The sequence below is a fragment of the Ovis aries genome, chromosome 2 (genome assembly GCF_016772045.2).
Source record: "Ovis aries strain OAR_USU_Benz2616 breed Rambouillet chromosome 2, ARS-UI_Ramb_v3.0, whole genome shotgun sequence".
NCBI classification, from domain to species: Eukaryota; Metazoa; Chordata; class Mammalia; order Artiodactyla; family Bovidae; genus Ovis; species Ovis aries.
In genome coordinates, this window is record NC_056055.1 from 244,933,001 (window position 1) to 244,948,057 (window position 15,057).

Here is a 15,057-nt window from a genome sequence, read left to right on the forward strand (position 1 = left end):
AGAGCCCCGTGCAAAGAGTACTCGCTCCGTGATTCCGTTCTCATCAAGCGCAACAGCAGGAACAGCTAATGTATGGCATCAAAAGTCAGGAAGCAAGAACTGGAGGGGACTGGCGGGCAGGAGCCCCGGCTACCGCCACGTTCAGCTTCTCAACCCCAATGCTAGTCACGCAGACACGTGGAAAGTTGGTGGAAAAGTCACCCTGCACACGTGTGCCCTTCTCTCTACACTTGTTGTGCATCAATAGATCTTAAAACCAGGGAGCTGAAATCCTCAAAGCCTTAGGAAGCAGCTACCGCTGTCCTTTCTTCATGGCGGGGCCACGGAGTCCCCGGGAGGGCTGACCACCTTGTCAGTGGGCTTGAGGGGTCCAGCAGGAGCCATGCCCCTGCCCTTTACTCCCTGGTGGCTCAGAGGATAAAGCATCTGCCTGCAATGCTGGAGACCTCCGTTCAATTTCTGGATCGGGAAGATGCCCCTGGAGAAGGAAATGGCAACCCACTCCAGTACTCTTGCCTGGAGAATCCCATGGATGGAGGAGCCTGGTGGGCTACAGTCCACGGGGTTGCAAAGAGTCGACAGCAACTTCCCTTCACTTCCTCCTGGGAGGTGGGAGGCTTGGGGCTGGAGCTCACCTTGGAGAGGGCCACGTAGGGAAACTTGTCCATCTCCAGCTTGGTCTCCTCTCCAGGGTTGTGGTGGAGCTGACCTTTGAGGATGCGGGCAGCTGTCACGGTGGAGACGCCCATGCCTGTGGTGGAGGTCAGGGGGTTGGGGGAGCTCATGTTTTCGGGCTCCCAGCCTCTTCAATCAGGTCTCTCAGGCCCCCAACAGCCCCCTAGCCTGGGGCTGAGGCAGGTTGGGCAGGGGCCACCAGGGCCTGACCTTCCTCCTTCCCTCCTTAGACCTTCAGGGCCCACAGCCTGCCTCCCGCCATCCTCTGCAACATGCCCCCAGAGCCCGAGCCTCTACAACACAGCCCCCTTCACCTCTGCCTGGCCCCCCGGCCGCCCCCACCCCCAGACCTCACCATCTCCCAGGAACATGATGACATTCTTAGCCACGTTGGTGTTGAGAGTCTGAAGCCTCAGGGCATTTTTCAGGGTCTGCTGAGCTTGGTCTCGCCAGTACTTGGGATCTTTCTCTTTCTCTGTGGAGACAGAGAGGCAGAGTTACTCAGCAGGAGCGGGGCAGCTCCCCAGCCATTACAGACCCCACCTTCTCCTGGTGATGGCGGGCTGCCTGCAGTCTGCAGCAAGCAGCTGCTGCCCCATCCCAGACAGCCATCCTGAGGTCTGCCAGCCTCTGCCAGGCCAAACAAGCCTGAGGACTCTGGGTCTTCTCCCCACACCCGAGAGTGGAGGAACCAAGGCTCAGAGATGCCAAGCGACTCGCCCAAGGCCACACAGCTCTGGCAGACACTGGCAGAGCTGGGCTTCCCTCCAAAGCCCACACTCTTTCCTTCTACCCAGTGGAGAGACATTGTTCTCAGGCAGCAAATGAACAGTGCGCGCACAATCAGGAGGGTAATGTTTAACCTATTCAAGAGAACAAGCTACTTCCAACGGCAGGAACTCTCAGATGTATCCCAGCTATCAATTATAAACTCTGCTTGGCTTATTCATTAAAGTAGGCTCGGCAGGAGCCTGACTCAGCAACAGCTATTTAGCAGGGCTGGAAAGCAAGGCTTGCCTTTCTGTTTACCGTAACAAACTAAAAGGAGCCAGGTACAGCCTCACTCTTCTTAGCATAAACTGGCCAAGAAGATGCTCTGGGTCCCTCATTCCTGGGAAAACCAGGAATGCCTTCTTTTCTCTCTCCGTCTCTCCCCACCGCTCCCCCCCACCACCACGTCCATGGGTTGAGTCATCAATTTTCCAGTGGAAAGAACACCCCAGTGCCTGACAGCCCTCGCAGAACAGTTGCTGCACGGAGAAGCCGAGCTTCCTGGTCCTCAGTCTCCTCCCCGTCAGATGCGGGTGTTTGCACCCTCAGGGTCTCATGAGGACAGGATTAGATAAGGCAACACACGGACCTACAGGAGAGGATCAACACCCCGCTCCCAACAACTCCACGCCAGTTCCGCACTCCCCTTTCCTTCCAAGCAGAGGCCCCAGATCCCTGTCCACTGGGATCAGGGCCCTCCCACCTCCTGTTGGTTTCTCCTCTGTGCTAGGGCCCCACCAAATCTGCCCATCCAGGCACAGAAGCCTCGAGAAGGGCGCTCCTCAGGGATTCTCTTTCAGCGGCCTCCATTGCCCGGAAGGAAGGCCGAGGCCATGAGAGGTGGGAGGGTCATGTCCAAGGTCATGTTACACATTCACGGCTGAAGACACAGGCCTCAGCCTGTGGCCCAGCTCAGGCCCAGGCTCGTAGCGCGGGTGAAGAGCACAGCTTTCCTTTTTTTATGGTTGTGCTGGGTCTTTGTTGCTGCACGTGGGCTTCCTCTAGTTGCAGAGTGCTTCTCGTTGGAAGAAACCCACGTGTGGAATCCTCCTGCATGGTCCTGAACCCACGACCCCCGGGACTGAACCCATGAACCCCGCGCTGGCAGGGTTCTCAACCACTGGACCATCAGGGACGCCCCCACAGCACTTCCTTCTTACGCACGGCGCCCAGGCTCGTGCCAAGTGCCTCCCCCTCCCCAGCAGCCTGACGGAGAGGCTACCATTACCTCCTCCACATTACGGAGTGGGGAAACTGAACATCGTGAGATTTGAGCCGCAGAGGAGCCGGGAACCCACGCTGTGTGGCAGTGCTCTTGCGTGGGGCAGGGACACGGGAGGAAGCTGTTCTCACCTAAAGCCTGGGAGCTGCCCGTGTCCCACTCCCCTCCAGCGGCCCCATCCTCACCCCGATCCTTTAGCCTACCACCTTCACGCAGGCAGCCCCCAGCACCAACCCTCTCTTTCAGACCTCCCAGCTGGAGGCTCCTGCTGGAGCCCAGAGACCATGGTCCTTCCATCCAGCTGAGTGCGTTTATGCAAGTTCCTGTCACTTGAATTTCTGTTCCAGGAAAACTAGAGGACAGAGCTACTCACAGGCAGTTCTAGGACTGAAAGACGTAAAGCCTGGGCAAGTGCCCTTGGCCAGTGGTTTTGTTTTGTTTTTTAACTTGGATTTTCAAATAGAAGTTGTTGTTGTTTCTCAATTGAAGTATAGCTGATTCACCACATTGTGTTCTTTTCTGCTGCACACCAAAATGACTCATTTCATTCAGTTCAGGTGCTCAGTCGTGTCCGACTCTTTGTGACGCCACGGACCGCAGCACGCCAGGCCTCCGTGTCCATCACAAGTTGCCAGAGCTTACTCAGACTCATGCCCATCGAGTCGGTGATACCATCCAACCATCCCATCCTCTGTCGTCCCCTTCTCCTCCTGCCTTCCATCCTTCCCAGCATCAGGGGCTTTTCAAATGAGTCAGCTCTTCCCATCAGGTGGCCAAACTATTGGAGCTTCAGCTTCAGCATCAGTCCTTCCAATGAATATTCAGGACCGATCTCCTTTAGGATGAACTGGTTGGATCTCTTTGCAGTCCAAGGGACTCTCAAGAGTCTTCTCCGATACCATAGTTCAAAAGCATCAATTCTTCGGTGTTCAGCTTTCTTTATAGTCCAGCTCTCACATCCATACATGACTACTGGAATGAACCTCAGTTATTGACATGTCTTTTTTCTTTCCATATTCTTCTCCATCACGGTTTATTCCAGGATATTGAATACAGTTCCCTGTGCCACACAGTAGGACCTTGCTGTTTATCCATTTTATATGCAAGAGTCTGCATCTGCTAACCCCCAACTCCGTGGGCTACTGGTTTTGATCAGGCATCTACTAGCTGTGGGCGGGTCTCAATCTCCCTCCTGCCTTCCTCCCACATATGACCACAGCGCCAAGGCTTTGGTCAAGGAGCTTCTTTGGCCATTTGGGTACCATCTGGGTGGTGATGAACTTCTGCCTCTCCTGCCCTCCCCCCGGCACCTGGCACACGCCCTGGAGCCAGGCTGCCCTCAGCCTCCCTATTGCTGTTGCTTCTTCTCCAGGTGAGCCCTCTACCTGTTTGCCAGTTCCCTGCTCCGCTTGCTCCCCGGGGCACTGGGAGTCTGGCGAAGGCACAGCCCTTGTCTTTCTCACCAGCGCTATGCCAGGGTCCAAGAAGGGTTTGGTGGACATCAGACTGACTTCATGGTCTGAGGATGGTTTAAGCGACGGTGGCTTTGGACAACTGAGCATCAGGAGGTTATTGTTTTCGGAGACCATTAAAGGACACTCGGAAATCCTTGCGCTGTAACAAATGCTACATGAAGAGTTCTTATCAGTACGTACTATAGGAGTCCATTTACACGAAGCCCCAAAACAGGCGAAACTTGTCTAAGGTAGCAAGAGGAAGCCTAGTCATTTCCTCTTCCCTGCTTGGGGCGGGGTGGGGGGGGGTGGCACAGGAAAGCCCTTGGCGTCCCATGACTGGAAACGTCCTTTGTTGATCTGGGTGATGGTTACATGGGTACCAAATTATGTCAAAACTCATCAAGCTGTATATTTAAGATTTGTGCTGCTGCTGCTGCTAAGTCACTTCAGTCGTGCCCGACTCTGTGCGACCCCATAGACGGCAGCCCACCAGGCTCCCCCGTCCCTGGGATTCTTCAGGCAAGAACACTGGAGTGGGCTGCCATTTCCTTCTCCAGTGCACTTTGCTGTAAGTTACACCTAATTACTTTTTTAAAGATTTGTTTTTTGATGTGGACCATTTTTAAAGTCCTTATTGAATTTGTTACAATTTATCACTTGTTTTACAGCCTTGGAGTTTTTGCCCATCTTAGCTGGTCAAGCTTAGCTAAGCTTAGCTTAGCTTGCTCCCTGACCAGGGGTCAAACTCACACCCCTTGCATTGGAAGGTAAAGTTTTAACCACTGGCCTGCCAGGGAAGTCCCCTAATTTTTTTTTAAAAAGGAAAAGGCCATGATGTAACACTATTACACACCCATCAGAATGGCTAAAATGAAGCAGACATGAAAAATTAAAGAGCTGAATATTTGAAGATTTTTCATGTTGTCACTTTTTCATCTTCTCACGTTTCATCCACCTACTCGTCTTTCACCCAAGAGGGCTGTGAGTGCTGAGAAAGCAAGAACTCAGTCCCAGAGTGATGTTGGGCCCCCAGCAGCCACACTGAAAGGCATCATGCGATCACAGCAGGAGCAACGGCCTGGGAGCCTGGCAGCTCAGGTTCAGTCCCCAGGCCTGCTGTGGACGTGCTGTGTGACCTGGGAGGGCCAGTCCCTTCTCTGCACCCCAACCTCCTCTTCCGTTGAAATATATTCTGCCCATGAGCCCCTGCTCCCTGCTTGACACTGTGGCTGTCCCCTTTAATTCCCACAGCAGCCCTAAGGAGGAGAGATCAGAATCTCCACCGAGCAGATGGAGAAATCAAGGCTCAGGGAAGGCAAGTTGGGGGACTCCCAGTCACATGATGGAGTGAGCCAAGGAGGACTCCCCTTCTACCACAGACACTGAAATGCTGAAGGAAAAAACAACTGAGCATACTGTACAGCTTGAAAAAGGAAGGCAGAAGGCAGAAAAGGGGAGCAGAAGGGAAATTCCCAGGAGGCAGAAATTAAGCTGATATTGAGGGACCCTTGGAGTCCCCGAGCAGACACGAAACAGTTGAGACTGTTTTCAGGTACATGTTTTGCCTGGGAGATATGGAAGAGTTGGAGAGAGGAAGCCAGTCATGAAATGTGAACTCAGTTCCAAATCTGAAGGACTTTCCTGGTGCCACAGTGAAGAATCCATCTGCCAGTGCAGGGGACGCAGGTTCGAATCCTGGTCCGGGAAGACTCTACATGCTGTGAGGCAACTCAGCCAGTGCGCCACGACTCCGAGCCCACCCTCTACTACTAGAGAATTCCCGTGCAAAGCAACGAAGACCCAGTATAGTAAAAAATAAATCAAATCACAAAATACTCCAAATCTGAGCCTGAATTTTAAGTGCAAGAGCCCCAAACTGAGAAATTAACATAAACACTCTTACAGGATTGACTGAAGAATCACACAGAATACCACACTGTAGAAACACTTTCATGTGAGTTTCCAATAGGAAACATAAACTGCAAAAACAAAAAAATGAATAAAACTCCTTGAAGGTGAGTTTTAAAGCAAGAATTACAAAATATAAAGAAATGTTCTATCAGGGGTTTATAGAAGACTTTATAGAGTAAAAGTTCTATTTCAGATTCCTAGAGATAAGAGAGACTAGAAACAGCAATTAAAGAATAATATAAAAGGAAGAAGGCTGATTTTCCAACACAAGCACATGTAGTAGCTGGGATTTCCTGCTCTGAACATTTGTTTCCAGCTCTTAAATACTGCGGGTGACTCTACGACCCTGACCATAGACACTGCCCTCATCCTATCCCAGCAATACCAGGCCTCCCACTCCATCCACCCTTGCCCCCAGTCCTACCTGGCACTAAGGAGCTGGCAAGACAGGTACCAATAGCCAGCACTAAGAATGGTGAAATCATGGCGTACTCCAAGACCTGCTTTCTCTCTGGAGCCCAGAGGTGTGATGGATGTGGGTGGGAAAGGTGGGCTGCCAGTGGTCAGCAGTTAATTGATGTTCCAATCCTAGAAATTAAAAAAAAAGAAAGGCATGAAAGTCACAGCTCCAGAGGTCATTTGTTCATTCACTTATTTGTTTGTTGACTTATTCATTTCCCACTTATTACAGGAGGCTAGGCATTAGGATGCCAAATTGGAGTGGTCCCTCCCTCAGGAAGCTTAACCACACAAAGAGCTCTAGAGGCATAAATGAATTCTGTGCTGCCAGCTGGTCCCTTCTCATTCCTCAAGTGAAGGCTCACTTTCAACCCATCTGAAGCCCAGAAGCCATCAGAGTTTAGCTTTTCCGCATAGTGCTTCTCAAGCTGCAGGATGCATCAGAATTTTCCAGAGGGCTTGTTGAAACAGATTCCAGTACCCCCAACCCTGGCCCGGAGACCCTGATTGCATTTCTAACAAGCTCCCAGATGCTGCTGCAGCTGCTGACTCACGGACCCTTCTGTGAGAAGCTCTGTTCTGGAACATCCGTCTTCAGCCTTGAATTACCCATGTCCCAAGTACATCAGAGATAAAACAGAGAGTCCACCTGTTCTCATAGGGACACCTACATTTGCTCTTATAGGACAACGATATTTGCAATGATCTCTTCTACAGCTTGTCACTTATGGCAAGAGATATAAAAACTATACAAGCGACATACAGGACAAGATTGGCTTACAAGTGCGATAATTTTGGACAGTGACATTTTAGATGACTGATTATTTTTTCATTGTTGTTTTTCCAAATTTTCCTTCTGTGTTGAGATGTTACCTTTATAATTTTTTAAAAAGGACTGAAAGGAGACACACCAGAATGTTCACTGTGGTTTTCTACGGGTAGTAAGATTGTAAATGACTATTTCTGAGCAGGGTACTAACTCTGTTGAGAAATGTACTAACCCTGTTGCGTATACATGTTACTGGAAGATGAGAAATTTTAAACGGCAAGAGTTGCACTGGAAAATAATGTTACTATTTTCACCAAAACCAAGATAAAAATGATTATTTCATTTGTTATGGGAAACAGCACAACATTCTACCACAACAGTGGCATGCGACATAAGAAACCACCCTACTCCTGGAAAAGGGATCTTGATTCTTGATTCAAGCCTAAAAAGGCGCATGAGGGCAATTCCCCGGCAGTCCGGTGGTCAGGACTCTGCGCTCCCACTACAGGGGACATGGGTTTGATCTCGATCCCACATGCCCCTCAGTGCGGCCAAACTAAATGAATCAGTAAAAGGTGCCTGGGGCATTCCGGCGCCCACAGACAGGGCTCACCAGCTCTCCATCCCACAGAGCACCCAGCGTGCCTCAGACATGTCATCTAGCCGGATAGCCTGTGCTGGGGCAGAGCAGGGGGAGGCAGCGCAGGAAGGGAAGCTCCGGGACTGAAAGGAAGTGTCCTCCGTCTAACAGCACTTAACTCTGCGTGGTGGGATTTCAGATGACTGTTAATGCTTGAAGTCTACTTTAGTTTCCAAACATTACTAGAGTCTATTCTAACATCAGAAAAAACAAGTAGTTAAATTGATATACAATATCAAGACAACCATAGCCTGTGCTTCTCTGCTTTTTTCTGTTTTGCTTTTGGTTTTTATAGGCGTATAGTTGCTTTACAATGCTGTGTTACTTGTATCTTCTATTTTGAAAGTAATTCCTTCCTGGTCCTTGTCACCCAGCACACGGAGCGCTTCTAAGAGCGGGGACCGTGCCTTATTTGTTTCTACTCCAGTGCTTGGTACAGTATCCATTTACATCAGTCGAAACTCAGTGGTCTAAGAGCTGGAGGTAGGGAGGAATCACCCCCAAATCCTCCCTTTTTGTGTGCGGAAAAGTCCAAGTGTTGGCAAGGGATTGGGATTACCAGAGTATCTGTTCACCGCTGGTAGGCATAGATTGGTACAACTGCTGTGGTAAACCGACGGCATCCATCAAGGGGACACCATACATATGCCCTCTGGCCCATTGAGCCTCAACAAAAATGCACATGTGTTCACCAAAAGACGTATGTAAGAACATTCACATCAGCCCTGTTCATAACGGCCTCAAAACTCTGTCCATCTTTGGTGAGATGGATAGATGCGTCGTATGGGTTCACGAGGAGGAAATCTACACAACAATGAGAACGAATAATTGAGAAGAATATACATCAACAGGGATGCCTCCTGTGAAGGTGAGGTTGAGTGACGGAAGCCGACCTGGGAGTATATATCGTGACTCTTAATGATGGTTGTTGGTGTTTAGTCGATAAGCCATGTCCAACTCTGAAGTTTAAAGCATACTGGCATGAAGACATTTGGAGAACGGTTGGGACTGGTACTGGGGAGCAGGGATGAAGGGAATATGAACAAATAAAACACAACCTGAGCTCATGATAGAAGCCCATACAATGAGGAATAGGACTTACTCAACCGTCTGCACCACAGGTCCACAGCACACACATCAATGAGGAAAAAAGAAAGTGAAGGAGGCCCCAGGAGCTCTCCAAGGCTCAGCCGGCCCTGCCTGGCTCTTCTTGCCTCTTTCCTCTGCTGGCCTGATGCTCTGTGAGAGTGAAGACCCACCTCTTCCCCATTGCTGACTCCCAACCCCGTGCACACAGAACTGGCTCTGTAAATGCTAAGATGCAAAGTCCCATGATTCAGGATGGAATGCTCTGAATTTTGGCCCCAGGGCTGTGGCTTTGAGAAAGGTCTGTTCTGAAGACAAACAGGTGCCTTTTCCCCATTGCCTCAGCCTGGGAAGGAGAGGAGGCAAGAATCTAGGAAACCAGGGTCTCCTAGGAAACCCCAGGGCCAGTCGCCCTTGTTGGCTCCTCCTCTTGGCCCCCACCCGGACTCAGAGGCTCCAAGTCCGCTTCCGGGTGGGTGGCCCTGGGCGATGGGCTCCGTGGGGCTCCGTCTGGGGCTGCAGGGACCCCGGCTGCCCACCACCCTCTGCCAGCGCTCTACCAGTTCAGAATGGAGCCTCGGGATGTGTGCCAGCCCCCCCCCACCCCCGCCCCCCACCTCCCAGCCAGACCATCTCTGCCAGGCTCCCAGCTACGTGCCCTGATTATGCACAGCAAGCGTGCAGAAGCCCTGGCTGGGCTTGGCCCTGCAGGAGGAGCAGCTACTTGGTAGGTTAGGGGAAGAAGCGGAGGCTGGGCTTTGGCCCTGAGGACTGACTCAGCATCCTGGGACAGAGGGCCCTGGAGCCCCTTGAAGCTGGGCAGAAAGCCAGCCCTGGATCAGGCCTCAGAAGGTCCAGGACAAACGACAGAGTAACAGGACTGATACAAATCACTAGCGCTTCTTGGGCACTCGGATCCAGCCCTGTGCTAACAACAGTGTATATCTGTGTTTCCACTTAACAAGTGCTGTTAGATCCCATTTTACGGTTCAGGAACCTGAGCAAAGGCTCTCAGCTAGTCCATGGCCAAGCACAATTCAATCTCCAGCGGACTCAACCTCCTGGGGCCTCGGTTTCCCCACCACGGAGAGGGAGAGGGACCAGTGCCTACCCTTCCCCCCCACAAGAGCAAACAGAAGCCACACGAATCTAGGGCAGGATCTCTGGCAGGGTGGGAGTCAGCCTGGGGCGAGCCCTACCTGAGGGGCCGGGCCAGACGGGTGAAGAAGCACACCAAGGCCAAGGTCAGCACCAGGAGGAGGAGGCTGAGGACCGCTGTGAGGACCAGGTCCAGGGTGGGGGACAGCAGGGCCATCTTGAGCCAAGAGGGCCCCACAGAGCAGCCACCACAACCCGGAATACTCAGTCACACGAGCCCTGGACACCTGCTCCAAAGCCCTGGGTCAGTGGCCCTGACCTGGCTTTGCTCCTTGGGGTTAATCTTTGCGGATTAGCCCGGGAGGGGTGAAACGGGAGGAGGGACAATCCCTGAGGCTCTCCTCCCCCAAGCTAGTCCACCCCCACTTGAGGCCTGGCCCTTCCTCCTTCACGCCCAAACATTACTGAGCACCTGCTGGGTACCCGGCTCTATTCAAGGTACTAAGGACTCAGTGGGGAACAGGACAGACACCTTCTGTTTTCCTGGAGATTCTTGACCAGCTAGGATAGGAAAAGCACCTACTATGTGTCCACACACACACACACACAGAGGAATATTACTCAGCCATAAAAAAATGAAACCGTGCCATTCACAGCAACGCAGATGGACCCAGGGACCATCATACCAAGCAAAGCAAGTCAGATACAGACAAACACCATCCAACACTGCCTACAAGTGGAATTCAAAACAACGGTACCAACGAACCCACCCACAAGACAGAAACAGACTCATAGACCCAGAAGGCAAACCCACTGGTGCCAAAGGGGAAAAGGCCACGAGGGAGGGACAAATTGCACAATCGTTTTTTCCCAGCACTAGCTGCCGCTCCAACCCATTTCCACGGCCAGGAACCTGTGTCTGCTCTGAATCAGCCAGAGAGGTGAACCCACGTCCAGAATGAGAGCAACTGTTCTTACTGAGCACTTCCAGATGAAGGAAAAACAGATGCTCAGAGGTGTAATGATGGAGTTGGAATTTGAACCCGGATCTACTGGCCATCACAGCTGTAACCCGAACCCCAGCACTGCTTCAGGTCTGAGATTGTACCAGCCCTGCAGGGCGGCAAGAAGGCTTCAGTCAAGCCTCAGCCAGGGGTGCAAACCCAGCCATCACCAGAGAGGCAGCAACACAGGCTGGAGGGCGCTAAACCGCCACCTGCCTAGAGGGGCCTTTCCTGCTTCCCAAGTGTCCCCAACTCCCTTTTCATTTTTCTTTGGTGGTGGTGGTTTGGTTGCTAAGTTGTGTCCGACTCTTGCGATCCCATGGACAGAGGAGGCTGGCAGGCTACAGTTCATGGGATTCTTCAAGCAAGAATAGGAGTGGGTTGCCAATTCCTTCTCCAGGGGATCTTCTCAACCCAGGAATCAAACCCGGGTCTCCTGCATTGTAGGCAGATTCTTTACCAACTAAGCTACAAGGGAAGCCCTTCATTTTTCTTTGGCTTCCGACAACCTCTCAAGTCAGGATGGTGATTATAGTTCCCAGCTTATAGATTCAGAAGCTGAGGTCCAGAGAGGTGAAGGCGCTGCACACCCACGGGGCCTGGGTGCCTGAGAGACCAGGCCTTTTCCGATTATACGTCCAGCCTCCTGGGACACCTCAGATCCCACGGAGCAAAGCACCCAAGGTTGGTGGGGGGAGATGCTTTTACCCTCTTGGTGCCAAGGGAGGGACCCTTCTCCTGGCGACAGAAAGCCCACTGGGCTCACTATGAAAACAGGAAACCCATCGCATTACTCCCTTAAATATTTTTCTTTCTCACTTTGCATCAGATCCTCACCACACCCTAATGATATAGGCAGGGTAGAGTCGGGAAAATGAGGCTTATCAGGAAAGCCGTTCTGAGCTGTCACGCAGCCAGCAAGTCCGGTTCAAGTCCCAGCTCCATCACCGCCCAGCTGCCCAATGCTGGTCAGCTCCCGCATCAGAGAGCTGCTGCCTTCTCCTCCTGACGTCTCTCTCCCATTTAGGAGAGCCCAGAGGCAGGCCAGGCGCTGAAATGTGACGCACCTCGTCCAGCCCGTGCGCACTCAGTCATGTCCGACTCTCTGTGACCCCATGAACTATGGCCCGCCAGGCTCCCCTGTCCATGGGATTCTCCAGGCCAGAATACTGGAGTGGGCTGCCATTCCCTTCTCCAGGGGATCTTTCCAGCCCAGGAATCGAACCTGGGTCTCTCAGACGGCAGGCAGATTCTTCACTGTCTGAGCCAGGAGGGAAGCCAGCAGTACTGGAGTAGGTTGTCACCTCCTAGTCCAGGTTAGCTTCCCAACCCAGGGGATGGACCCGCACCTCCCGCATCTTCCCAGCCCAGGGGATGGACCCGCCCCTCTCGCATCTTCCCAACCCAGGGGATGGACCCGCACCTCCCGCATCTTCCCAACCCAGGGGATGGACCCGCCCCTCCCGCATCTCCTGCATTGGCAGGAGGATTCTTTACCCCTGCACCGCCTGGGAAGCCCATACTTGATCTTACTTTAATCCTTATTAACTGAGAGCTAGATACAATCATCCCCCTTTCCAGGTGAGGGAAAAAGGCCCAGGGGCCGTGGTGAAGAGGATCCAGGGTTACACTGATGGGAGGTGCAGAGCCAGGCCTTCACAGGGCTCCACGTGGGCCCTACCCAGGGGTCACCCCTGTTCCAGACTCTTCCCACCGCAGCTCACCCAGGAGCGCTCCCCACCCCCACTGAGCTCCAAAGCCCGAGATACCCTTTATAGCTCCCCTATTCACCAGCCTAATAAATCAATATGAGGCCTCAGGAGTGTCACTGTGCGCTCCCTAGCAGTGCTTGGTGCGGGCAGTTATTTGTCCTTGGGAGCCCCCAGTCTAGAGGTCACAGTTCAACAATGTCTGGGCTGGGAAGGGTTCTTTGACCAGATCTTCCCAAGTGTCCCCGACCACAAAAATCATTCTGGGTGACTGCAGGAAAAGTCCTGTTTCCAAATGGTACCCAGGGAGGTGCATAGCCTGGCAAGTGTATGAGGGAACTTTATGGGGTGATGGAAGTATTCTTTACAGTATTCTGGGGGGTAAAGTGTATAAACACGTAAAAATTCATCCAGGGGCCAATAGCCCCCACCTTGCCTGAACTGTTAGGTGAGAAAGATCTGCCGATATGTGAGTTAAGGAAACACTGGGAAAGAAAAGGCGTCCTGGGGGTGGCTGCATTCACATTTTTAAAGAAATTAAAGAGACATGACACCCCCCCCCCCACCTAATTAATTCTCAGCCCCCACCCCCACCTCACACCTACTCAGAATCTCCCAGCGCAGAGCCTGGCAAGTCATCCCACGAGCTGATTAGTTTGAGAAACATTGCCTTAGAGATGATCCCATTGCCCAGATGGGAAGACTAAGGCCTAAAGAAGATAAAAGACTTACCCTGGGTCTCCCAGCTCCTCCTCCCCATAGACATGCACCGAGATCAGTCAGAACCAGCCAGTGCCTCTGGGCTATCAGCTGGGCCTTGGCTTTTTCAAGGAACTGTGGCCGAAGAGAAGGCCTAAATGTTCCCGGTGCTTCCGGGGGCGGGGCAGGGGCGGTGTGGGGAATGGGATGGGAGCTGGAGGGGGTCTGGCACCACCAGACAGGGCTGCAGCAGCTGCCTGGAGAGAGGGAGCCACCGAAGATAAGCCTAGGAACATTTCAGCTGCAGGGTCAGAGAGAGGGGACGCAGAATCGCTCTTGCAGCCAAGCCCAGCATCTCTGGCAAGCCTTGCTGGCTGGGAGTTTATTCATTCAGGACGGAAGTTATTTACGGTTGTTGCCATGAAGCAGCCTCCGGGTGAAGGGCTCTGGAAGGAATGTGTGGTGGTCAGAGTGGGCTGCAGGTCAGACCCAAGGACAGACTTCCCTGGGAGGGTGGCAGGCCAGGTGCTGGGATAGAGTGAGACCTCTAGCCGCTGCTGACAGCACCCCATCTTGGCAGAAAACAGACACAGGAGTGCCTGGGGAGGCTTGGTGTCAGTCTTGCCTGCTGCCAAGCCGTGGCACCCTCAGAGCTGTAATAAGATGCCAGCTGTCTCTCCACCACCACCTCCACCCGCCCCAACCCAGGCACCTCCAGCCTCAGCCCCTCTGCACACTGCGTTCCCTGGTCTGGAATAGGTCTCGAATGTTCCCTGCTGTCCACCCAATGAAGTCCTCCCATCACCCTTACCCCCTCGACCTCAGCTCTGCTGGGCTGCCCAGCACCCCGCCCAGGACCTGGAGGCAGTTACAGCTCCTGCCCTAGAAGCCGGGTGCTCAAGACCTGGAGCACGTATATCAGAGTCTTAGAGGCCCATGGGTGGTCGCTCCTCACCACGGGGTGAGCTCCTAGCGAGCAGGGATCTTGTTCTGTGGATGGCGGCCGCCCTGTGGCTGGCAGAGCCCAGTGCACAGCTGGCCGGCCGGGCAGGAATGTGGGTAGGTGGGTGGGAGGGTGGCAGGTCAATGCTGAATGATGGAGGAGGCGGCTCGGCAGCAGGAAGCGAGCCCTGGAGCCAGGGCTCCAGGTTCAGATCCCTCCTCTCAAGCCAGGGTTGGGGGCACTCAGGGCCAGTGAGCCCACCCCTGGAGCCTCAGGAGTCTCGTCGGCAAAGTGGGAGACAACAGAAGCCATAGGGTCATTGTAAGGATTGTATGAGTTAGTACACAGGAAGGCTTAAAACAGAGCCAGGGATGTGACAAGCGGGCAGTGAGAATCACCGGCAGCTGCGGCCGCTGGGCAGCGCAGGGACGGACCTGGAGGCGAGTGGGCCGGCGAGAGGCTGGCACCGAGAACGGACAGACCCTTCCCTGCCCACTCAGCCGGAGGTCATTCCCCCTGGGCACACCACAGACCTGCCCACCTGGGAGGTCCAGGAGGTCTTTCTCGCTCCAAGACTCCAGAAACTGAAAAGCCTGCCTGGCTACTGGGCACCT

At 53.1% G+C, this 15,057-nt stretch overlaps 1 protein-coding gene across 9 annotated transcripts in view; it reads right to left on the reverse strand.

Moving 5' to 3' along the window:
• The window catches only part of ALPL (alkaline phosphatase, biomineralization associated), a 64,774-nt gene that overhangs the window by 14,406 nt on the left and 35,311 nt on the right, over window positions 1-15,057 (reverse strand). For 7 of the 9 annotated variants that reach the window (XM_012152824.5, XM_060411482.1, XM_012152832.5 and 4 more), the window contains exons 2-4: window positions 6,461-6,624; window positions 1,031-1,150; window positions 636-751 (exon numbers count right to left, since the gene is read on the reverse strand). In XM_012152824.5, coding sequence (XP_012008214.3) covers window positions 636-751; window positions 1,031-1,150; window positions 6,461-6,521 — 297 coding nt within the window. In that variant the 5' untranslated portion in view covers window positions 6,522-6,624. Of the gene's footprint in view, window positions 1-635; window positions 752-1,030; window positions 1,151-6,460; window positions 6,625-11,929; window positions 13,630-15,057 lie in introns of those variants that run through there. The other 2 variants (XM_012152818.5, XM_042244635.2) reach the window with 2 other exon arrangements.